Source organism: Rhincodon typus, chromosome 5, assembly GCF_021869965.1.
Source record: "Rhincodon typus isolate 14 chromosome 5, sRhiTyp1.1, whole genome shotgun sequence".
NCBI classification, from domain to species: Eukaryota; Metazoa; Chordata; class Chondrichthyes; order Orectolobiformes; family Rhincodontidae; genus Rhincodon; species Rhincodon typus.
This window is the reverse complement of record NC_063336.1, coordinates 87,060,211-87,085,495: the sequence shown is the minus strand read 5'-3', so window position 1 is coordinate 87,085,495 and position 25,285 is coordinate 87,060,211. Positions and strand designations below refer to the sequence as shown.

At 39.9% G+C, this 25,285-nt stretch overlaps 1 protein-coding gene across 1 annotated transcript in view; it reads left to right on the top strand.

Annotated features, from left to right (window-relative positions):
• The window catches only part of LOC109926987 (pecanex-like protein 2), a 166,917-nt gene that overhangs the window by 39,076 nt on the left and 102,556 nt on the right, over nt 1-25,285 (top strand). The window contains 6 exon segments of the mRNA XM_048597091.1: nt 2,167-2,338; nt 8,294-8,404; nt 12,364-12,455; nt 16,720-16,829; nt 17,351-17,456; nt 23,168-23,260. Of these exon segments, the coding sequence (XP_048453048.1) occupies nt 2,167-2,338; nt 8,294-8,404; nt 12,364-12,455; nt 16,720-16,829; nt 17,351-17,456; nt 23,168-23,260 (684 nt within the window).

Below are 25,285 nucleotides of genomic sequence, written 5' to 3'. Positions count from 1 at the left end.
CTTGCCTTTGAGTCAAAATACTGTGTGTGGGTTCAAGTCCCAATCTGCAAACTTGACCACAAAAATTTGGCTGACTGTGCAGTACTGAGGGAGTTCTGCACTGCTGGAAGTGTGTCTTTTGGATGAGACTATAAACCAAAGCCCTGTCTGTTCTCTAACGTCAATGTAAAATGTCCTATAGCAGTATTTTGAAGAAGCAGACAGACGTTCACCCTGCAACAAAACAGAAATTGTTGGAAAGGTCAGCAGTTCTGGCAGCATCTGTGAAGAAGAATCAAAGTTAATGTTTCCAGGTCCAGTGACTCTTCCTCAGAACTGATGATAGCCAGGACCTGAAACGTTAGCTCTGATTTCTCTTCACAGATGCTGCCAGACCTGCTGAGCTTTTCCAGCCAATTTCTGTCTTTGCAGATGCTATTCTTTCTGCAGAGACAATTCTTTCGGTTTTTATTTAGAAGTTCACCCTGGTGACCTGCTGGTTAATGTTTATCTCTCCATTAACGGCTTAAAAAACTGATTGTTGCAGTTGTCGGGATCTTGCTGTGCACAAGTTGGATACTGTGTTTCCTCAATTACCTCAGACACTGTAAACTCAAAGTATTTAATTGGGTTTAAAGAGCGTCCTGCATTTGTGAAAAGGACTGTTTTGTTCAGTGAGCATATTAAAAATTACAGAATCAAAGTGGTTTTGTTTTAATCGACCTGTTTAAAGATGTTATTACACACCTCCGGACCAGGTGGGCCTTGAACTCAGGCTTCCTGGCTCAGAGGTATGGACACTACCACTGTGCCGTAAGAGGCAAGATGGTAAGATGGAGTTAGATGGAGATGAGCTTTGATCTAATTGAATGGCAGAACGAGCTCAATGACCTCTTCCTATTAATGTGTACTAGGCTCAAGGTGTTGAATTGCTTCTCCTATTATGTATAATTGATTCGAGAAGTCGAATGGCCTTCTCTTGCTCCTGTGTGACATATTGATGAGCTTGAAGGGTATTCTCCTGTTCCTATGTAAGAGGGTAAATGTGCAGAATGGCCGTTTCCTGTTTAATAGGATTGAGGAACTTATTGGCATCTCCTTGTTCCTTTGTAATAGGATTGAGAGGTTTTTGACCTCCTCCTGTTCATGTGTGACAGTTTAGAGGAACTGAATAGCCTCCTGTTCAAGTTGAGAGTTTATTCGTGTCTGACTATTCAACTTTGAGAGGCTGAATGTCCTCTTTCAGTCTGGATGTTCCAAGATGCAGAGATGCCACAATATCTTAGTAAGTAAAAGGTTGAATTATAACAACTAAGCAGGTCCTGGTCTGGTCTCTGATCCAAACTGATCTTAGGTAGGGAGGTGTTGGGTGCAATACACAGGTCTCCTTGTACCTGATGACGTGGACAACTGCCAATTTTTTGACTGTACCTGTGTTTGGGGCAACAAAGCATTCCACTGTACAACTTAACACAACTACACAAATCAAAACGGAGAGACAAGATGAGCTGGGATTTTGACCTGGAGCAGAGAAGATTAAGGGAATCTCTCACAGAGATCTTCAAAATGTTGAGAGGTATTGACAAAGTAGATAGGTGGAAATTGTTTCAAGTGATATGTGGGTCAGTAAGCAAAGGGCATAGATTTAAAATAATTGACAAAGGAATTAGGGAGAGATGAGAATTTTTTTTTAATGTGGTGAATTGTTACAGCCTGGAATATATTTCCCAAAGGACTGCAGGAAACATTTGCAATAGTAACTTATAAAAAAGGAATTGGGTAAATTCTTGAAGTAGGGATCACTTCAGGACTATACAGAAGAATTGGGAATAGCTCCTGCAAGGAGCTAACGTAGGCCTAAGAAACTCTATCAAAACTGCTCAAACATTTTAAATGTCTTTGTTAAATTTTCCCTTCATGTTCTCTGCTTTTAGGTAAAAGAAACTGGCTTCTTCAGTCTCTCCATAAAACCATTCCTGGTATTGTTCTAATAATCCTTTCTTCATCCCCTCCACGGCTTTGACATTGTTAATGTGGAATGTTCAGAACTGAATATAATGTTTGTGTAATGAGTGCTTTACATAGGTTTAATGTAATTTACTTGTATCTGTACTCTATTTCTGTGTTAATAAAGTCCATGAGCATACATATGTTTATAACAGACTTTTTAACCCGTGTTTCTCCCAGGGTCACAACAGAATTGTCGCATACAGTAGATCTATTTATTTTTCAATCTGCTGTAGCATTGTGTGGGTTTTGGATCTCGGCAGTAAGTCCACTCAGCTTCCAACTTCTACTCTATATGGAATCAGATTAATATCTCCAGAAAATTTTGCTATTGCTAGAGATTTTATTATCGGTGAGTCAGTGCACGTAATTGTCAGTTAATCGTTAAATTGTCGTTGATATGCTTGCTGTGGTAATCAGAAGGTTCTGAAATCTGCTCACATTTTCATTCATTAAATGCATATAAATGTATTGCTTCAACTTGGGGGAGAAAAGAAAGACTTGCATTTATGTAATATATTTCCCTCCCTTAGTACATCCCAAAATGGTGTACAACTAATTACGTACTGTTATAAAGTGCAGGGACTAATATAATGTCAGAAACAAGGAAACCAGTCTGGGCACAGGAAGTTCCAATAAATTGACTGTATAATGACCAAATACTCTGTTAGTTGCAGGACAAATTAGCTCGGACACTAGAAAGAGCTCCTCTAAATTCTTTGAATAATGGTTGTGAGACTTCTTATTGGTGCCTAAGAGGTAGTCGGTTAATACCTGATTTGAAAGATGGTACTTCCAGCAGTGCAGCGCACCCTTATTACAGTATTACTGTAGCAGAGTCTTTATTTGGGCTCAAGTTTCTTGGAGCCATAATTGTCTAATTTAGAACAAAGGCACAGGAATCTAATCTGATTCAAATTGCTGAGCTCATAGATTTTTACAGCACAGAAGGAAGCCATTTATCCCATCATGTCCACAACAGTCAACAAAGATATGACTACACGAACCCCATTTTCCAGCTTTTGACCCATAGCCCTTGAGGCTATGGCAGCCTAAGTGAATATCTATTTAATAGAATGTACTCTCTAAAATGGCTGCAGAGTAGGACACCTGAGCCAGAGCTTATCTGTTCCATTCATTTCTTTCCTTTTTTTCTCTCTTTCTTCGCATTTTTGTTTTCATTTTATGTCCTGCCCTTGGATGGCTTCGGTGATGTCCAGAGTGAAAGCCAGCGTGGACTTCTGGCCTCGGGTGGCCTCTAGCCCCCGGCCTCTGGGTGGGCTCGGACCCCCGGCCTCACGTGAGCTTGAGTCCCAGCACTTCCATCTTTGAGGTGAAACCCAGCATGGTTTGAGTTGGAAGGACTGTTAGTCCAAACTCTTATTTCTATGTTTTTCTAATTTATTGCTAGACTTTATTTTTCTAATTTTTTTTCCCCTAAGAATTTGTATTTAAGAATCTGTACCTAGGAACCTTGGTATCTAAGATGGTGCCATAAGTGGTAACTTGTAAACTTTTCACTGTACTCGTGTCGGTACTTGTGACAGTAAGGTTAATTCTAATTCTAAGTACTGCTTATTGTTACAAGAGTTTCTGATTCAACAACCCTTTCGGGCCGTGAGCTCCAGATTCCTACCGCCCTCAGTGAAAAAAATTCTCAACTTAAATCTATGCCCCCTAGAATTGGCCCCACTACTAATGGAAAAAGTGCTTTTCTATCTGCTCTATTTATGCACATCATAATCTTCTGTGCCTCCATCAGGTCCTCTCTCAACCTTTGCTGTTCCAAATAAAACCCTAGTCTATCCAATAGGCCTTATTAGTCCTCATAGCTCTGACCCTTCACCCCAGATAGCATGCTGGTAAATCTCCTCTTCACCCTCTCTAGTGCAATCACATACTTCCTTAATGTAGTGACCAGAACTGCACAGCACTACAGTTGTGGCTAACCAGTGTTTTATACAATTCCGTGCTCTTATATTCAATGCCTGGACTAATAGGACAAGTGACCTACATGCCTTTTTAATCAGTTTTTCTACCTGCCTTGCTATCTTCGGGGATTTGTGGTTATGCACACCAAGGCCCCTCTGATCTTCAGTTCTACAGGGTCCTGCCATTCATAGTGTAATGCCTTGCCTTATTAATTCTCCCAAGTGCATTACCTCAGAATTTTCCAGATTGAATGCCATTTGCCAATTCTAGGCCCAGCTGACCAGTCTGTTGACATCATCTTGCAGTTTACGGCTATGTTCCTCACTATTTACCACTCTGCCAATTTTTGTGGATCCCTGAATCTCTCAATCATACGTTTCAGTGCAAATCATTAATGTACAGAAAGGACCCCAGCACTGAACCCTGCAGGAACCCACAGGATAAAGACTTCCAGTCACAGAAACATCCCTCAACTATCACCCTCTGCTTCAAGACTCTCAGTCAGTTTTGAATCCAGTTTGCAACTTGGCCTTGGATCCCATGAATTATCACTTCCTTAACCAGTCTGTCATGAGGGACATGCTAAAGTGCATGAACACCACATCAAATGAATTACCCGCATCAACACACCTGGCTCCCTTCTGAAAAATTGACCCAGTTTATTAAATGCAACCTTCCTTTAACAAATCCATGTTGACTATCCCTGATTAATCCCTGTCTCTCCAAATGTAGATATATTTCTGTCCAGAAGCATTCTCTATAATAACTTTTCCACCACTGAGATTAGATGTTGAGATTATTAAAATCCAGTACAGAGAGAATTGGGGGAAATGCCAAGATGCAACTGTAGATGTCTCAGACAATAATTCACCAGAAATTCCTAACGGGGAGAAATATGCTATTATTGGGAACTAGTGTCTGTCATTCTTTATTCATTGCTACGAGCTGTATGTATCATTGCTGCCAATTTTATAAACGTAATTTTGTTGCATTCATGATTATCTGTACCTTTAGGTAAGTGGAGAAGCTGATGTCATTTTGACTCTTCACATAAACTAGATCATATTTTTAAACAGTTCTGTGACATATCAGATTAAGAGTTTCATTTTTATTGTGACCTCAGTAATATTGCCATCTAATATAAGCAGAATCAGGACTCACAGAAATGTACGTGAAAGAATTTTTCTCAAAGACATCAAGAACTTTTCTTCCTTTTGCCAGAAGAGATATGAACTGACATCCTTTAGGGAAGTGTGAAAGAGATGTTTGTGTCTGGAGTCAACGGAAATTATGCACAGAAAATATAGTCAAACCAGATTAAGTATCTTGTCCAGAATTTTATTTTCATTTGTTCTGGGTAATTTTCAGAGGTTGCAGTGTGGATCTGCAAGCATTGTTACAAATATGTCGCCACATGCTCTTGGCGGCAATAAGTTTCAGATCACTGAAATTCTTCTTCCATTCATTCACAGGATGTATACATCACTGACTGAGCCAGCATTTATTACCCATCCCCAGTTGTTCTTGAGAAGGTGCTGGTGACCTGCCCTTTTGAACCTCTGCAGTCTATGCAGTGTAGGTACACCCCAACAGTGCAATTAGAGAGTGAGTTTGGCCCAGGATTTTGACTCCGAGACAGCAAAAGAATGATGACGTAGTTCCAAAACAGGATGGTGTGTGACCTCAGGGGGAACTTGCAAGTGGTGGTGTTCCCATGTGTCTGTTACCCTTGTCCATCTATGTGGTAGAAGTTGAAGTTTTGGAATGTGTTGTTCAAGAAGTCTTGTTGTGTTAAATTTTGTTTGAAAATAGTATACACTGTTGCTACTATGCATCAGTGGTGGAGGGAGTGAATGTTTAAGATGTTAGGTGGGTTGCCAATCAAGCGGGTTGTTTGTCCAGGATTGTCTGGAGCATCCTAGCTGTTTGTGAAGCTGCACCCATCCAGACAAGTGAGGAATATTCTGTCACGTTGCGATGTGTAGATTTTGAACAGTCGCTCAGGAGACAGGAGGTGAGTTATTTGCTATGGAATTCACAGCTTTCCACCTGCTCTTAAAGTCGCAGAATATATGTTACTGATTCATTCAGTTTCTGATCAATGGTAACCCTCAGAATGAGATAGTGGAGGATTCAGCAATGTTTATGTAGTTGATTGTCAGTGGATGATGGTTGGATTCTCTGCTGATGGGGTTAATCATTGCCTGACACTTGTGTGGCACAAATCAGCCCAAACTGAATATTGTCTGGATTTTGCTGCATTTGAACACAGGCTATTTCAGTACCCATTTGATTGCGCTGTTGACACTACCTTCCATTATTTTGCTGATGTTTGAGAGTAGATTGTTCTACTTTTGGTGCACAGGACATAGGTAAACAATTCTCCATGTTGCCAGGCAGATGGGAGTGATAAAGTGTAAAAGTATTCTTATCTGTAAAAAGTAAAGTTGCCAGAGGATCATAGGCTGTCTCATTAAAGAGTGAAGACCGATGGTGAGTTTAACCTGAGGGGCACTGTGTCTCAGGCGAGGGGTGAGTTTGAGAAGGCGGGACCTTCATGGTAACCTCAGCCAAAGCAATAGCTGTAGAGGCTACTGATGAGACACACCTAAGTACTGCATATTGTTTTGGTCTCCTTAATTTATGAACCTCATATTTGCATTGGAGGCAGTTCACAGCAGATGCACCAAGTTGATTCTTGGGTTGAAAGGTTTGTCTTATGATGAAAGATTGAGCAGGTTGGACCTATAGTCTTTGGAGTTTAGAAGAATGAAAGATGATCTTATTGAAACACATAAGATTCTGGAGTGGGCGGTGAATTGACACATCTGATTCTAAGAAGATGTTTCCTCTTGTGTGAATCTAGAACTAAGGGGCACCGTTTTACAATAAGGGGTCTTGCTTATAAGCTGTAGATGAGGATAAATTTCTTCTCTCAGAAGGTTGTTAATCATTGAAATTTACTGCCCTAGAGAGAGCGCTATCACTGAATATATTTAAGGCCAAGTCAGGCAGATTTTTAATTTGCAAAGCAGCCAAGTTATTTGGGGATAGGTATGGAAAGTGGAATTAAAGCACAGTCAGGTCAGCCATGATCATATTGAATGATGGAGCAAGCTTGAGGGACTAAAGAGCTGCTCATGCTCCAATTTTTTTAATGTCCCAGTAGTTCCTTGGTACTGCCCCTACAGTACTGCAGTACTTTCTCAGTATTGCCCCTCTGACAGTACATCATTCCTTTAGTATTTCATAGAACAGTGGAGCAAAATTTGTTGAAACTCCCTGTGCTCTCTGTTCATGATGCCTTGTTGCATCCTCTATTATCCACACCGCATCCTCTATTCCTGCTGCCCTTGCTTTGTCCTCTATTCCTGTTGCTCCCACTGTGACATCTATTGCCATTATCCCTGCTGTGTCCTTTATCTGCATACTATCCCAGAAAACAGCTATTGCTTGGACGGATTGGAGACAAATTCTTGATGCTTATTCCCAGTTTCCCTACATCCTAATAGCACAGCTTAAGTTCTCAGCTCTTAACTGTAGAGGGGATGATCTCACCTGACTGCAATTTGTTTTACCTATCTGTCTTCCCCTAAAGGCTTTACAAATCATGCATTAATTTCTCTCTCTGAACAAACGATAATAATTTCTTTTAGTTATACACTGTTGCACATACCCATGGCAACCATCGTGTGATTGATATAAAATGACAAGGCTGATATTCTAGAAGAAAGGAGTGTCCTGGGGCTTTTAACACATGCTAAGCAACAATAATGTTGTGACATATCCTTAGTGAGTGTTCCAGAAATAGCTGGAAGATTTCAAATAAACATGTTGGTATTTTGTCAGTTGGATCAATAAATTAAAATGACAAATATTGTATTTAACTGTATTGTCCGGTATGGTACTGGCCCAAACAGTCCAGAAAGGCCTTTGCTTCAATCCTGTGCTGGGGCTAAGTAAATTGATCTCAGCTGAGAAAGGAGATGCTTGAATTGTGTGTGCTGGCTCTAAGCGTATAGAGAAGAGGCAGTGACAGACCCTTTTCCCGATTACAGTGCAATGAACACTGCTGAAAAATATGCTGAGGAAGATTACATAGGAACTTTCAAAAACCATTTGACATGTACAGGTAGAGTTCTAATTTGCGAGCTTTGGGGGGGAAAAGAATCTGAAGTTCAGGATATAATTTGACAGCTCTTTCAAAGGGTCAGTGCAGGCACCACATCTCATACGATACATGTTTAAGTGGCCACTTTCTGTGTTGTAAGGTTCAATGATTCAGTTTCTGCTCCCTTACTTTGATTACTATTTCTGTTCACATCATTGTGTGTTATTCCTGTCGCCCTTACTGTTTCTCTACCTTCTATTACAGCGTTCACACAGTGTTTCCCTGTCATTTTCCTACTGGGTCTTCTTCCACAAATAAATACTTTTCTGACATACTTGCTGGAACAAATAGACATGCACATCTTTGGTGGATCTGGTATGTATCACATAAGATAGCAGGAACTGCAGATGCTGGAGAATCTGAGATAACAAGGTGTAGAGCTGGATGAACACAGCAGGCCAAGCAGCATCAGAGGAGCAGGAAGGCTGACGTTTCAGGCCTAGACCCTTCTTCAGAAATTCTTCATTTCTTCACCTTGTTATCTCTGTATCACACAAGTTTTATTTTTGCTGTCTAAATTTACAAAAGAAAACAAATGAAAAACTACTTGTATTCCACTCTAAAATGTATGTTCCCTGGATTGTATCTAATTTAGAGTACAAGTTTATAAGGAAAATACTACAAATGCTGGAAATTTGACATTAAAAGAAACACACAGAAAATGCTGGAGAACCTCAGCAGGTCTGGCAGCATCTGTGGAGAGAGAAAAACAGAATAAATGTGGTATGACTCTTCTTCAGGATAGACAGGGGTTCAGAAATGTGGTTTATATGCTGTTGACAGAAGGAGTGGAGGCGTGAGTGAAACAGATTATTAGGGTGTCCGGAGGAAAAGACAAATTGAGTGCTAATGGTGGTAAAGGAGGGGTAGAGATGTAAAGTAGGTGTGAATGAGAGGTGTGAAAGGGCCTGGGTTACTGGACCCCACCATAGAGTCATCACTTGATGTAAAGGGAAGTAAGCTGTCTCAAAAATTTAGCAAGATAAATTCTGTCTTATGTTGTAGGATTGCTGCAATCATTGCTACGTGGAAGTTGTAAGAGGAGTGCAGCCAAATGCCTGTTGTTCGATGTACTGTGCAGCAGTTCTGTGCTTTAGGCTTCACAACACAGACACCCACCACTTCACCATTTCTGGGAAAGACCAGAAAACAATTAAAATCTTGGCCAATTACATTGAAAACATACTGAAAAAAAATCTCACTGAGCCCTTTAAAGAATGAAAACTAGTCCTAGAGATTGTTTTGGCCCTGACTTACATAACCAGGTACCAACCTCATGTACAAGTGAGCTCAACTGCAGTCAGAACAGACCTGGTTCTTATTTGAATGAATCCATTGAATTGGTGTTGATTGCACATGCTGGCAGTGTGCTGCTATGCTTTGCGAAAAGAACAACTGCCTAACATACAACCCAAATCTACCTTTAATGTTATTATGACCATCAACTGTTACTTCCAAACATATTCAGTCACAATAAATGACCCACATAAACATTATCTACATCATTTACTACTTTATTGAAGTCTGTCAAATCAACTGCAAGCATACATCTTATAAAGTAAGAAGACAACTTAGTTATAGTAGGAACTGCAGATGCTGGAGAATCTGAGATAACAAGGTGTAGAGCTGGATGAACACAGCAGGCTAAGTTCTGAAGAAGGGTCTAGGCCCGAAACGTCAGCCTTCCTGCACCTCTGATGCTGCTTGGCCTGCTGTGTTCATCCAGCTCTACACCTTGTTATCTCAGACAACTTAGTTAGTTACTTTTGTTCTGCAAGCTTCGTGTAAGCTTCAGAGGTATGTTACATCTCAGCATCCTCTCATTGTGTTGAACTCTAGAGAACTGCTACTACTGTATTCTCATTTGCACCATTGTAAAGCAGTAACTAGTGCCTGTATCATTCTTTCTCAGCCTAATGCTCAGACAACCACCCCCTCCCTCCCCAACTGCTTTTTCTAATTGCAGTCAGAGCCGCTTCCAAACTGCAACGAGTCAGTATGGTAATGTATCATTTGATCAGGGTTGTTATTATCACTGGAACTAGTTCATATCTTTTTTCTTCATTATTAAGCCAGTAATAGAGTGGGCAGTGAGTGATTAGGGACTGCAAATTTCAGTCCAATTGTAAATCAATGTAAAGTTCCTTTTCTGTCATTAAATGGCAATCATTTCTATATTGGACATATGCTTTTTAACTGTGAACTTACTCCAGTATTGCTGTAAGGTTCTGAAAATAACAGAATTTTTATATTAAATAAATATCGCTAGGTAGGCCAGCATTTAATGCCTGTCCCTAATGACCCAGAACCACATTGCTATGGGATCTGGAGTCACATGTAGGCCAAACCGGATAAGGATGACAGTTTCCTTTCCTAAAGGACATAAATGAACTAGAAGTGTTTTTCCACCAACAATCAGCAACGGTTTCGCTGTCAAATTTTGACTCTTAATTCCAGATTTGTGTTGAATTCAAATTCAAATAACAGGAATTTGAATCTGGGTCCCCAGGACATTACCCGGGTCTCTAGATTGATATTCTAAAGCTTTACTACTGGACCATCATCTCCACAAATTCACAGCATAAAATCAAGTTATTCAGACCAGCAGGTGCACACTGGTGTTCCTGGTCCACAGGAGCCCCATCCTACCCTAGGAAACCGCTTTGGCGACCGCTTCGCAGAACATCTATATTCTGCTCGCAAAAATGACCCTGAACTACCTGTTGCCTGCCACTTTAACACACCACCCTGCTCCCTGGCCAACATCTCTGTCTCTGGCTTGCTGCATTGTTCCAGCGAAGCCCAACGCAAGCTGAAGGAACAACACCTCATTTTCCGCTTGGGGACCCTACAGCCCTCCGGACTGAATATTGAGTTCAATAATTTTAGGGCCTAAACTCTCCCATGTCCCAGCCCCCTACCCCACACACCAGGCCTTGTTACCACGTAGCCTGCCATCACACACCCCCTGTTGTTAGTCACTAACAGTCCCCATTACAACTATTCACCCTCCCAGCCTGATCATTAACAACTCCTTTGTCTGTCCAACGGTCATTCTCTCTCTTTGGGCTCTATCCTATCGTTGATTCCCTACCCCACCCACCTCCCTGTTTTCTGCATATAAACTGACGTTTTCTCAGCCACCATCAGTTCTGAGGAAGGGTCACTGGACCCGAAACGTTAACTCTGTTTTTTCCTTCATAGATGCTGCCAGACCTGCTGAGCTTCTCCAGCAATTTCGTTTTTGTTCCTAGCAATGTATCCATCTATTCCTGTGGCAGGTTCACTGGTGGATTTTGAATCCAGCAATTTGTTCAGGTCTTGGGACTCCCGTGGTGCAATAGTAGTGTCCCTAACTCGACCCAGAAGGTCCTGGCTCAAGTCTCCAAAGGTGTGTTGTGAAGTGTCCAAACAGGTTGATTAAAAATACTTATGCATCTATTCCTTTCTCACTCATGTACTTATCTAACTTCCTCTTAAGCTCATTTATGCTGTGCATCTCAATTATTTCTTGTGGTAGAAAATTCAAATAAAAGACTTTTCCCCTGAATTTTCCTTTGGATTTATCAATGACTATTTAAAATTTTGGTTTCCCTACACATCTTCTGAACGTTTACCCTATAAAACATTTCAGGATTTTAAAATTACTTTTTCAACTCACCCCACAGTTTTCTTTTTTCTAGAGAAGAGTCTTAGTCTGCTGAATCTGTTCTGATAGTTTTAAATTCCCAGTTCTAAAGTCATTCTTCTAAGTTTTTTTTTGTACTTTCTCAAATATTTCTATATCCTTTTGATAAAAAGAAGACCAGAATTGTGCACAGTATGCCAAGTGTGACCTAATAATGGTTCTCATATGAATTTAGCATTGGTCCTGTGCTTTCCAAATCTATCCCATTGGAAATATATTCCAGTGTTTTGATTTGTTTTTTTTTGTGGCCTTAACTTGCATTACTACTTCTAGTAAGTAGTGTACTAATACTTTCAGATCCTTCTGCTTCTCTGTCCTATTTAGACACCTATTATCCAAACAACTATGTGGTCTATTTATTCTTCCTGCTGAAATGAACTACCTCGCACTTTCTTTATTGCAATCAATTTGCTTTTTGCATGTCTATTTGGATTTACTTGTGCACCTCTTCCACAAGGACATGGGGAAATGTGGTCTTAGTTAACACAGTTAATGCTCCTCTAGAGGGAATGTGGGGACGCTTGTTGGCTGTGGAGAATTTTGTGACATTTAACAATAATATTACATCCATACTCGTGTTTTTCAGCTACAGCAGGGCTAATCTCATCGCTGTATGGCTTTTCCCGCAGTTTACTTGCTGTATCGCTGCTGTATGCATTATGTATTGGCACAATAAAGGTAAGCTCTTAATTGTATGTTTGAGCTAAGGCTAATATACCTAGGTTCCTCTGCTCCTAACCTACTTTAAAATTGTACCCTTTCTTTTGTGTTGTACTCTGCATTGTTTCCATTAAAATGAATCATTAAATTTTATCTGTCAAATTTCTGCCCAGTTGACCAACTTATTTATATCCTTTTGAAGTTTTGCGCTATCCCCCTCACAGTTCACAATACTTCAAGTTTTGTATCATCTGACAAAGTTGAAATTGTGCCTTTGTATATCAAGATCTAGGTCATTAATATGTCCCTGCTCAGAAACAGCAGGGATCCTAATATCAACTCCTTGGAACTCAGCTATTAGCCTTCCTCCAATCTGAAAAATATCCATTAATTACTACACACTGTTTCCTGTTATTCAGCCACTTTGATTCCATGCCTCTAATGTTCATTTTATTAATGAGCTCTAACTTCGCTCACCCATATGTTGTGTGGCACTGTGGCAAATTCCTTTTTAGGATTACATAACTGCATAAAGAGCATAACACTTATCAACCTTCTCTGTTACCTTTATAAAAACTCCAGAACAGGGTGAAATAAGTCTTGGGTTAGAGTGGGAAATGAGTTAGAATATTGACAACCAGTTTTACATCTTTCTTTTTCCCAATGAATCATAGAATCCCTACAGTGTGGCAACAGGCTTTTTGGCCCATACTGCCCCTCCAAAGCCCATCCCACCCACCCAGCCTTGTAACCCTGCATGTCTCGTGGCCAATCAAGCTAACCTGCATATCTTTAGACTGTGGGAGGAAACTGCAGCATCTGGAGGAAACCCATGCAGACACAGGGAGAATGTGTAAACTCCACATAGACAGTCGCCCGAGGCTGGAATTGAACCCAGGTCCCTGGCGCTGTGAGGCAGCAGTGCTAACCAGTGAGCCCAAAAGCAAGGCACAGGCAGGGCTGGAATGAAGTCAAATATATCGTATAAATTTATGTACGCGTGCGTGTGCGTGCGCGTGCACGTGCACGAGAGTGTGTGTGTGTGCGCGCGCGCGCGCATGTGTATAAGTGTTGTGTGAGAGTGTATTGTGTGGTGGGGTCACCTGTATTGCAACATAAACCCAAGATCTCGGTTGAGGCTGTCCTCATGGGTACCAAACTTAGCTATCAGCCTCTGCTTGGCGACTCTGCGTTGTTGTGTATCCCAAAGTCCGCCTTGGAGGACATTTACCCAAAGATCCAAGGCCCAATATCTTTGACCGCTGAAGTGTTTCCCAACTGGGAGGAAATATTCCTGTCTGGTGATTGTTGTGCAGTGTCCATTCATCCGTTGTCATAGCGTCTGCATGGTTTCACCAATATACCGTACCTCAGGATCTTGGGTTCATGTCGCACTACAGGTAACCCCACCACACCATACACTCTCACACACACACACTCTCACACACACACACACTCTCACACACACACACACACACACTCTCTTTCTCTCTCTCTCTCTCACACACGCGCAGACACACTCTGTCTCAAGCACGCACACACTCTCTGTCTCATACACACACACACACGCGCGCACACACACACACCCCTGTGGGGTGCCTTTGCATTTGCGGATTTGTAATTGCAGGTACATTCTATTTTGTTCAAAAAGCACACAATTTGTAAACAGTCAATGTGGCGTTTTATGTATTCCTACTTTGGAAATAAAACCAGTTTGATTCCAAGTTAAAACACAGACAGATTCTAAACCAGGCCTCACACCTAAAATGCATTGTCTGACCTGAGATGTTACCTCTGCTATACTGATAAAAACCTTTAGTGATGTCAGGGCAGTGACTTGAAAGAAATTCTGGGATTTGCATGTTAATCAATCAAAACCTGCATCTCCTTTCTAACTGATTAAAGATTTAACAGCCATCTTAGGTTTGTTCAATACGTTCCTGTCAGTTCCATGACCCTTTGATCTTTTGCTTATAAATTCTGTGTTTGATGCCAAATCTCTCTCTAACATCTGAAGAAGGAGCGAGACTCCAAAAGTATGTGGTTTCAAATAAACCTGTTGGATTACAACCTGGTGTTGTGTGATTCTTGACCTTCTCCACCCCTGTCCAACACCAGCACCTCCACAACATGCTAATCTCATTTGTGGAATCTTATCAAACACCTTCCGAAAGTCCACAGAAACAACATCCACTGGTTCTACCTATCAACTCTATCAGTTACATCGTCGAAAAATCCCAGTAGATTTGTCAAGCAGGATTTCCCTTTCATAAATCCATGCTGACTGTCCGATCTTGTCACTGTCTTCTGAAAGTTCTGTTATTGAATCTTTTATGGTGGACTTTAGCACTTTACTTACTACCAAAGTTAGGCAAATCTGTAATTCCTTGTTACCTTTCTATCTCCTGTTTTTAAATAGAAGGGTTACATTAACTATCCTCCAATCAATAGCAAATGTTCCAGAGTCTATAGAATCTTGAAAGTTGACCACCTGGGGTCACTTCCTTAAGTACTCTGGGGTGTAGATTATCAGTTCTTGAGTACTTTGGTGGCCTTTAATCCCACCAATTTCCCCCAACACCATTTTCCCACGAATACTGATTTCCTTCAGTTCCTTTCTCTCACTAGAGCATGTGTTGCAATTTTTGGAATGTTATTTGTATCCTACTTTGGGAAGACTGAACCAAAATATGTATTTAATATGTATATAAAATATGGTCTGTTGTCTCTTTGTTTCCCATTATAAGTTCCCTTACTTCTGAATGTAAGCGATGTCCATTTGACTTCACTAATCTTTTCTGTACACATTCCTATAGATACTTTCACAGTCAATTTGTATGTTCCCACAAGCTTACTCTTGTACTCTGTTTTTCCTCTTAATCAATCCCTTTGTCCTCCTTTGTCAAAATCTAAACTGCTCCCAATTCTCATGATTACTGCTCTTTTTGGCTAACTTGTATAATCCCTTTCCCTATCTGTCTAATACCATCCTTCATTTCCCTTGTTAGACATGGCTGGGCCACCTTTCCTATCTTATATTTGTGCCTGATAGGAATGAACAATTGTTGCAGTTCACGCATCCTTTAAATGTTTGCCTTTGCCTATCCACACTCATCCCTTTAAGTAACATTCCCCAATTTAGCCAGTTTGCACCTCATACCATCGTAATTTTCTCTATTTAGGTTCAGGACCTGTCTCAGAATCAACGCTATCGTTCTCCACCTTAATGAAGAGTTGTATTATATCATGGTTACTTAAAGTATTGGCAAAGATCTGTAGCTCAGGTTGTGGATGAGGTTGTTGACTTGCTCGCCGAGCTGGTTTGTTTTTGTTCAGATGTTTCGTCACCATGCTAGGTGACGTCATCAATGGAGCCTCCGATGAAGAGATGTTTACATTACATTGGACAGACAGGAAGGAAACTAACCATCAGAATACATAAACATCAGCTAGCAGCAAAATGGCACGATGAACTCTCCTTAATATCTGTACATTCAGATGATGAAGGCCATCAGTTTAACTGGGACAAAGTAACCATAGTAGCCCAAGCCAAACATAGACATGCACGGGAATTCCTAGACCAATTCTCCACCAATTCTTCAATCAACAAACATATTGGACTCCATATATAAACCCATACAGATCAAAACTGGAAATGACAGTACTCACCATAATGGACCGGATAGTATAAATTCCAAGCAGAGTAGAATAACATTGCTTCATCAGAGGCTCCACTGATTATGTCACCTAGCGTGGTGACAAAATGTCTGAACAAAAACATGCCAGCTTGGCGAGCAAGTCAACCTCATCAAGGTTACTCTTCCACAAGGGGCGTCCCACAGCCAGATTACCAATTATTCCTTTCTCATTACACTACACCCAGTCTAGGATAGCCTGTTCACTTGTTGGTTCCTCAATGTATTGATCCAGAAAACCATGTCTTAATACTCCAGGAATTCCTCCTCTACAGTATTGTTACTGAATTGATTTGCCCAATCTATATGCAGTATTAAAGTCACCTCATAATTATCAGCCTTACAGAGATTGAAGCCATGACCTTGGCATTATTAGTACCACACTGTAACCAATAATTTATCAGTAGAGATGGTATTCAGCCCTTTTAATTGATATGATTTGGTCAGCTTTAAGTCTACAGTGCTCTAAATGACTCATCTGTGTAATTGAGGAGCTTTCAAATTGAAGATTCCACTTAAGATGTAAAGTGGTAAAGTTGGACATTTAATTAAATAAGTGGCATTGTAATCTATCTCTTGTATTGCAGAGACCATGGGATGCTCAGCATATTCTAGTGTTATTTTCAGCTTATTGTGGACTGCTGGTTGCTTGTTCCTATCACCTCAGCAGACAAAGCAGTGAACCAGCAGCATTGATGTAAGCCATTTTGTTAAGAATGTTAACAATTGTTATTCATTGAGAGGTAATAAGAGATTCAGGCACCTGCCTGTTCTGACGAAACTTTGGTTTCATATCAGATTGATTCACCAAGTTAAGTTACTAATGGATGCATCAGTGAAAATAGAAGGATGCAGGAGTAATTGTGTCATGAAGAAAGATAATTGTAAAAACAGAAAATGCTGGAAATTCTCAGCTGGTCTGGTAGCATCTGTGGAACGAGAAACAGATTTAATGTTTTAGGTTGATAACCTGCCAACATAAACAAAAAGTCGTGGAAATCTGGAATATACTCTCCTTTTCCAAAAGGCTATGAATGCTGTGAGTCAGTTGGAGCTTTCATGACTTTTTTTGTTAGGTATCAAGAAATTGGAACATAGCTGGTTAAATGATTATACAAAAGCCTCAATTAATCAATTCAATGATTCTGTCTAATCAATTATGTAAATAAGTTTGCATATCAATGCTGCTATGTGATTGGTATTGTTATTTTGCTACAGGTCCCTAATTCGCTGTAAGTTGTTCAATGAGTTGGATGTCCAGAATCCAGAGCATCTGCTGTCAGGAAACAAAGATGTTCTTCCTGAAAAACTGACGAATTCTGTGGTATATGTTCCTTCCCACAGTCAATAATCAATATGATGATTTGACAACAGTGCTGTTTTGATGCATTAAGATAATGTATATTTTATTTACGTTGCAGAGTTGAATCTTCTCACTCATTTTCACAAGACTGCTGCAGTTTTATTTCAGAATCCAAAACAGAATGATACAGGGCATCAAAGAGCTAAATTGTAAGCAATTGAATTGACTTGGCTTCTAATCACTTAGGCAGTGACTTAATTGAAGTATTTAAAGCGAGAGAAGGATTCTTTAAAGACCAGATAGGGATAAACTATTTCCTCTGGCAGTGAAATCTAGAACAAGAGGCTATAACTTTAAAATGAGATCTAGGCTATTTGGAGTGATGCCTTACACAGAAAGAGTATGGGGAAATCTGCAATCTCTCCAACAAAGGAATAAAGCTAATTCAGATCTAGTATTGTATAATGAGGTATGTTTAATTACTAATCTCCTCATAAAAGATCTACTGGGGAAAATGATCATGATATAATTGAATTCGATATTAAGGTTGAAAGTGATGTGCTTCAGTTCTAAACAAGAACTTTAAACATAATAAAGTCAATGACATAGGTCTGAGGGAAAAGCTGTCTAAAATTGATTTGGTAAATGGACTACCAGGTGTGGTTGTAAATAAATAATGAAAAATATTATAGAAAACATTCAAAATGTTTATCAAGAATATGGTCTGTTAATCAAAATCTCAGAAAGAAAGAATAAACTATGGCTTAATAGGGGATAGTATTAGATTAAAAGAGACGGCTGATGGAATATAGTCAGTCCTGCTATAGAAATTCGTGCTATAGAAATAACGGAGTCTATGGGAAAAGGGGCAGACCACCAAAAAAATCACTCAAAATTGCTTAAAAATCACTCAAAAGCCTACCACAAAGGATAGCACAGTTTGAATAAATGTTTAATTCATATCCAGTAATGAAATAAAAGTAAATTTAACACCTTACCTTGAAAAAATATCAAGATGACTTGATGGGGGTGAAGGTTTTGAGGTTGCTCTGTTGTTAATGCAGGGGGTGAGGGTCATCGTCATCATCATCATCATCACCTTCAGGTGCAGTTGTGGTTGCAGGGTTAGGGTGAAAAATAGTAAATCCAGAAATGGATGGCCGTGGTTCATTGTCTTCTGACTGTTTCTTGGGATTGGCTTAAAAAAGACATCCAGTTTTTGCTGCTTTGCCCTTTTTCTTCTTTCATGAAGAAGCTGTTCATATGGTGCCAAATAAGATCTTATTCCATGAACTGCTACCCTGCTACATTCTGCATTGTAATCGTTGTCCTTTAAGAGCTGCAACTGCTTCTCAATTTCCCTCAGGATAGAAGACAAAATAGAAGTGGAAAGCGCTCATGGTGCTGCATCCTGGACTACTTCATCTTCATCTTCAGCTTCCACTTCCCCCTCAGTGACAAGTTGTTGTATATCAACTGTAGAGAGGTCTTCACAGTGGGACTCAAGCAGCTCTTCAACATCCTCACTCTCTACTTCTTCAACTCCAACTTGCTTTGCAAGATCAACACAATGTTCTTTGATACTTGGAAGCTCCTCTGACGGATCAAAGCTTTTAAAATCTTGAAAGAAATCTGGGAAAAGCTTCCACCAAACTGCATGCAAGCAGTCCTTACTGACATCACCTCAGGCCTACACAATAATGTCAATTGCATTCTTGATGTTAAAGCTCTTCCAAACTTGAAGAACACTGTCCTTGTCCCCCTCAGTGGCTGCAATCAGCCTCTTAAATGTGCATCTTAAATAATAAGCTTTAAAAGCTGCTAGTGCACCCTGGTCTATGGGTGGAAGGAGAGAGGTTGTGTTTGGGGGTAGATATAGCACTTTGATGTTTTCAGAAAGCTCATTAATAGTGGGAGGATGGCTTGGCGCACTATCCAGGATGACGAGAATCCTGAAATCCAATGTTTTTTTTCCCTGCAATACTTTCTAAAAACGTTTTCCAAAACATCAGCAATAAGGTCAGAAAAAATTGCCCCGTCATCCAACCTCTTTTGCTTGACCTAAAGTAGATGCCTAGAGTAGACTTAAGGTAACCTTTCAAGGCTCGCAGATTGGCAGAGTGGTACACCACCACAAGCTTAAGCTTTAAGTCTCCACTGGCATTGACACTCAGCAGCACAGTTATATGATCCCAGGCCGCCTCAAAGCCTGGAGCATGTGCTTCATTCATAGAAATGTAGGTTCTTGATGGCATTCGCTTCCAGTATAAGCCTGTCTTATCCAAATTGAAAATTTGATCTAAGTTGTAGCCTACTTCGTCAAATTTTTTTATGATGGGAGGAAATGCCATCACATGCTCCTTGTCTACACTGGCAGCTTCACCACGTAACTTTACGTTATGAGAAGCATAGTGGTTCTTAAAACCAGCAAACCAGCCACTGCTAGCACTAAAGGCAGATGCATCTGCAGGATTTTCAGCTTTTTTTGTTAGATCTTCATAGATTGATAAGGCTTTCTCTGTTATGGTGAGAAGGGTGTCCTAGATTGCTTTTTCATTTGATCTTCTCTCCACACACTTAGAACCTGCTCCACCTCTTCAAGTTCTTTTGTCCATGACCTCTCAGACTTGCTAGCACACAGACTTGTTCCATCAATACAGCTTCCTTTCATCTTTTCTGCATTGTTTCTAATGGTGCGTAAGGTAGATTCCTTTGGCAGCATCTGTGCAGAACAAAATCAGAGTTAACATTTCAGGTCTGGTGACCCTTCCTCAGAACAGGGAAGGGTCATCAGACCCAAAATGTTAACTCTGATTTTTTCTTCACAGATGCTGCCAGACCTGCGGAGCTTTTCTAGCGACTTCTGTTTTTGTTCCTGATTTGCAGCATCCACAGTTCTTTCGGTTTTCTTCTTATTCCTATTATGTGAACTATATCACATGATCTCTCATTATGCTCAAAACGCTTTATAACAGCTAGCTTCTCTTCCAGTGTTATAGCCTTTCTTTTACGTTCACCATGTGCAATTTTATCACCATGATGCTTCTTGCTAACATTCTTGTCACTTTGTCCTCACATTTTTGTGGGTAACATGGCAGAATTTGCCAAAAAAAACCCCAAACATCACAGAGTACTGCACCTCTCACAGAAAGCACTTCATATCAAAGTCTTCGAAATGATCACGTGATGCCGGCGTGTATTCCTCTGTGGACGGAATCACGTTATTGCCAACACAAGTTCACGTTTTAGAAATAGTGTCCCCATTCGTCAGTCGTGTTATAGCCAATTCACGTTGCCGGAACATGCATTATAGCAGAACCGACTGTAATACTAACCCTGAGGACTGTGACTGTTTTAGCAACCAGCAAATAATCAAAGAGTTCATATAAAAGGGGAATGCAAGATTAAGCTAGCTGGGAATTTAAAAAAAAACTTTAAAACTGAGTTAGAGGCAACGAAGGAAAAATTATCCTGAGGAAATGGCAGACACTTTGAATAAATATTTTGTGTTTGTCTTGATAGTAGAAGACACAAATTACATACCATTTAACAGAGGGGAACCAAGGGGTCAATAGAGTGAGATGCTGAATGTAATTAAGATTAGCAGGGAAATATTCTGTAGAAATTTAAGGGAAGGGCTGTAGTACTACAGTAATTGTGTCCCTACCTCTGGACCAGGAGACCTAGATTCAAGTCACACCTGCTCCGGAGGTGTGCTAACATCTCTGATTAGGTTGATCAGAAGATGGGTGGCGTGGTGGCTCAGTGGTTAGCACTACTGCCTCACAGCGCTAGAGACTGGGTTCGATTCCACCCTCAGGTAACTGTGGGTAGTTTGTACATTCTCCTCGTGAATGCATGGGTTTCTTCCAGGTGCTCTGGTTTCTTCCCACAGTCCAAAAATATGAAGATTAGGTGGATTAGCCATGCTAAATTGTCCATAGTGTCCAGGAATATGCAGGCTAGGTGGATTAGCCATCGGAAATGTACAGCTATAGGGACTGTGTAGGGGGATATGTCTGGGTGGGGTGCTGTTCGGAGGGCTGGTGTGGACTCAATTGGCTGAATGGCCTGCTTCCATACTGTAGGGATTCTATAATAAAAGAAAACTTAAGGGACTACAAGCCAAGAAGTTCTTAAGGCCTAGGATTCCAAAACAGGTAGCTATGGATGTATTGGTTATAATTTTCTAAAATTACCTGCATCCTGGAACAGTCCCATCAGTTTCAAATTTAGTGAATGTAACAGGGCTGTTTAAGTGGGGAGAAAGCAAAGTAGCCAGTTAGCCTGAAAATGCTGAAATCTATTATTAAGGAAGTCTTAAAAATACCCATAAAAAAGCACAAAGTCAACATAGGAAAATGAAGTTATTAAAAAATTATTACTTTTTTTGAGGATGTAACTCAGCTGTAGTAGGCATTCAATGAGGTAACACACAAAATATTAAGAAGCAAAATAAAGTCTTATGGAATTGGAGTAAAATATATTAGCATAAATAAAAGACTGGCTAATAAACATGAACTAGAGAGGAGGGATGAAAAGCAATTTTCAAGCTGACAGGCTGTAGATAGTGGAATGCTGTAAGGCTAAGTGCTGGAGCTTCAGCTGTTTGCCAACTATATTAGTGATGAAAACAAAGAGAATATGAGACGTCTAAACGTTGATGCTCAGAGAGAGTTCGATAAAATCATACAAAGAACACACAGTTAGCATGCAGATACAGCAGGCAATTAGAAAGACAAATACCATGTAGGTCTTTGCAAGGAATTGGATTACAAAAATAAAGAAGTCTTACAGTTTTGCCAGGCTTTGGTGCGACCACTTTGTGCAGTTCTGGTCTCTATATTTAAGGAAGGATATATCTTGCCCTAATGGTGTATAATAAAGGTTTACTTGGTTGGTTCCTGTGATGAGACACTGTATAAACTGGGTTACTACTGAAACATTTAGAGGAATACGAGTTGATCTAATTGAAACATTTAAGATTTTGAAGGAGCTTGATAGAATAGATACAGAGAAATGGCTGAAGAATCTGGAACCAATGGTCTCAGTATTAGGATAAGTGCTGATCATTTACAATTAAAATTAGAAAAGTCTTCCTTTGGAGCATTGTCCTTAGAATTAGCTGCCTCGAGGTTATGATGCCCAATCATTGAGAATATTTAAGACTGATGTAGGTGGAATCTTTAGTCTCTCAATAATTGGAAGAAAATGGAGAGCAGACAGGAAAATGGGCTGAAAAAGAAGATCAGCCATAATATTATTGAATGGTGGTGCAGGCTTGTGGACTCATATGATTTACTCCTGATCTCACTTCCTTTATTCTAATTTTATTTTCATGGATATGGGCTTTGCTGCCTAGGCAGCATTGATTGTACATCTCTAGTTGCCTTTGAGAAGGTAGTACTAAGCTGCTACAGGTTCTTGAACTGTAGCAGTCCATTTCGTGTAATTTCACCCAAATGGTGTTAGGGATAGAGTTCCAGTCTTTTTTGATGCAGCGACATTGACATTCAAAATCAAGACAGTAAGTGGCTTGAAGAAGAACTTGCAGCTAGTGATGTTCTCATGTATTTTCTGCCGTTGTCCTTCTAAATGGTAGTGGTTATGGGTTTGGAAGATGCTGTGTGAGGAGTCTTGGTGAAATAGTTTGAATAGGTTTAAAAAATAATATTTGGAAATGTTTTAATTGCCCATTTAATTAATGGCAATGTGTGTTTGTGTCTTTGCAGAGAGAAGTCTTGAAGTCCGACCTTGTTATGTGTGCAGTAATTACCCTTCTAACTTTTGCAATCAGTGCAACTACTGTTTTCCTTTCATTAAAGGTACTGTACTTCTATTGATCATTGTTTGCTCATGTTAGCATTTCAGCTTTATTGACAAATGTCTTACAGCTTAATATTTTTAAAAGTATAAGCTTTAGTTGAATTCTGTTGAAGTCAGCACTTGAACAAGTGCTTTTACACAACGTGGACATATCTGAGCCATTTTGGTTCAAAGTACCTGGGGTGAAAATAATACTTGCGAATTTGGAGGCCCTGCAAAATGGCATAGAATGAAGGAAAATTCTTAAATTGACTTTGACATTTTATAACATTTATCAAAGGACTTCTGTATTCAGTAGCATAACTTTGAGACTTGCTCATACAAGATTAAGCAGTTAAATATTAATCAAAATGTTCCTGAACATTTAACTTGAGAATTGACAGCAGGCATTGAATTAAATATTTTAAAAAACCCATTTGAGCTGAATGATTAGACTGCTGAGAACCTGGTGCCCTTTTCCCAGCTTCCCAAAGTTAAAATGTGACCGGTTCTATTGACATAAAGTGTCACCTCAAGTGTCTTAAATTAACCAGCTACTCTTAATCCATTTCTTACAGATGAGAGTTACGGCACAAAGCTTGATGTGACTAGCTAAGTTGTTCTTATGAACTGTCAGATGTTGAAAGCTGAATGTTGGTAGAAGCTACTTTGAGAATGAATGAAGAAAGTGGATTTGTAGATTAGAGGGATTTTCACTTGGCAACCATACTAAGAGTTCTTCGTACTGCCTTCTGTGATGCAGCTAGCTCTTGTATCCTTATTATCACCTAGGATTTATTTTTTTAAAATTTGACATTCTAATGAATATAAAAGATTGAAGAAGCCAGATAGACAGAAACCATTTCTTCTAATTGGAGTGCACAGAAAATTACAGCTAGGCTTGTGATGCCAGGAAACATTTCTTCACACAAAGAACAGTGGAAATTTGGAACTCTTCTGCGTTCCTAAGAAAAGCCAATGAACTTGAACTATTAACTGTTTTTCTGGCTCTATAGACATTGCCATCCCTGCTCAGTTTCTGCAGCACTTCCTGTTTTTATTTCAGTTCTCCAGCAATCATAGTGTTTTGCTTCTAATTGAGAGACACTTTTTTCATTCATTCAGCAGTTGGGCCAGCAGTTATTGTTCACTTCCAATTGCCCTTGAGAAGGTGGTAGTGAGTTTTCTTCTTGAACTGTTGCAATCCATTTGATGTAGGTACAGTGATTAAAGATTATGGAGCCAAGACGGGGTAAATTTTTATTTAAATAAAAATGTTTGGACATGTTATGACTCACCTCCTTAGCAGGTGGGATTTGAACATTGACCCTCTGGCCCGAGGTAGGGACACAGCCACTGTGCTGCATGATCCCCGAATGGATGGATGGGGAGGGTTACAGATTGGCCTGATCTAATTGAATGGTGGAATATACTTGAATGGCTGAATGGCTTCTTCCTGTTCTTGTGTTCTGAAAGACAGTAAATCAATATTATTAAAAGCAGACAAGTTTTATATCCGTTAACTCTTAATGGCTGATGGGAACAATTTGTGTTTTGTGACTTTTATCAAAAGCTGATTCTCCCTTTTGGCTGGAAGCAGCATTGGTTGACCATTTATTGTATGAGAAAAGGAAGACTTTTATTTGACTCTCAAACATATCAACTATTTCTTAATATAACCTCTAATGTTAATTTTGGTTTAGTTTTCATTTTTTTGGAGTGACTTTTAGTTTGTTCAGAAACACTAACCATTTTCTGAGAACTGATCACTGGTAACCTGGTCATAAGACTTTGCTTTGGAGTTGTCGCACAAGTGACTTACCCTCCAATTTCTGCTTTCGGCCTGTAGTGAAATTTTGGATTTTGGCAGAACTTCATATGGTTGTTGCTTTGAGCTTAGAACTTAAACTTTGAAAGGGAATAACTAGAAAGGGCACAAGTCCCTCTCCTTGCTGCTGTTGTCTTGTGACCCAGTGATATTGCAACAGCATTCATGCTGCCAACTCTATTTGGACATGAAGTCATACGGTACAGAAATAGACCCT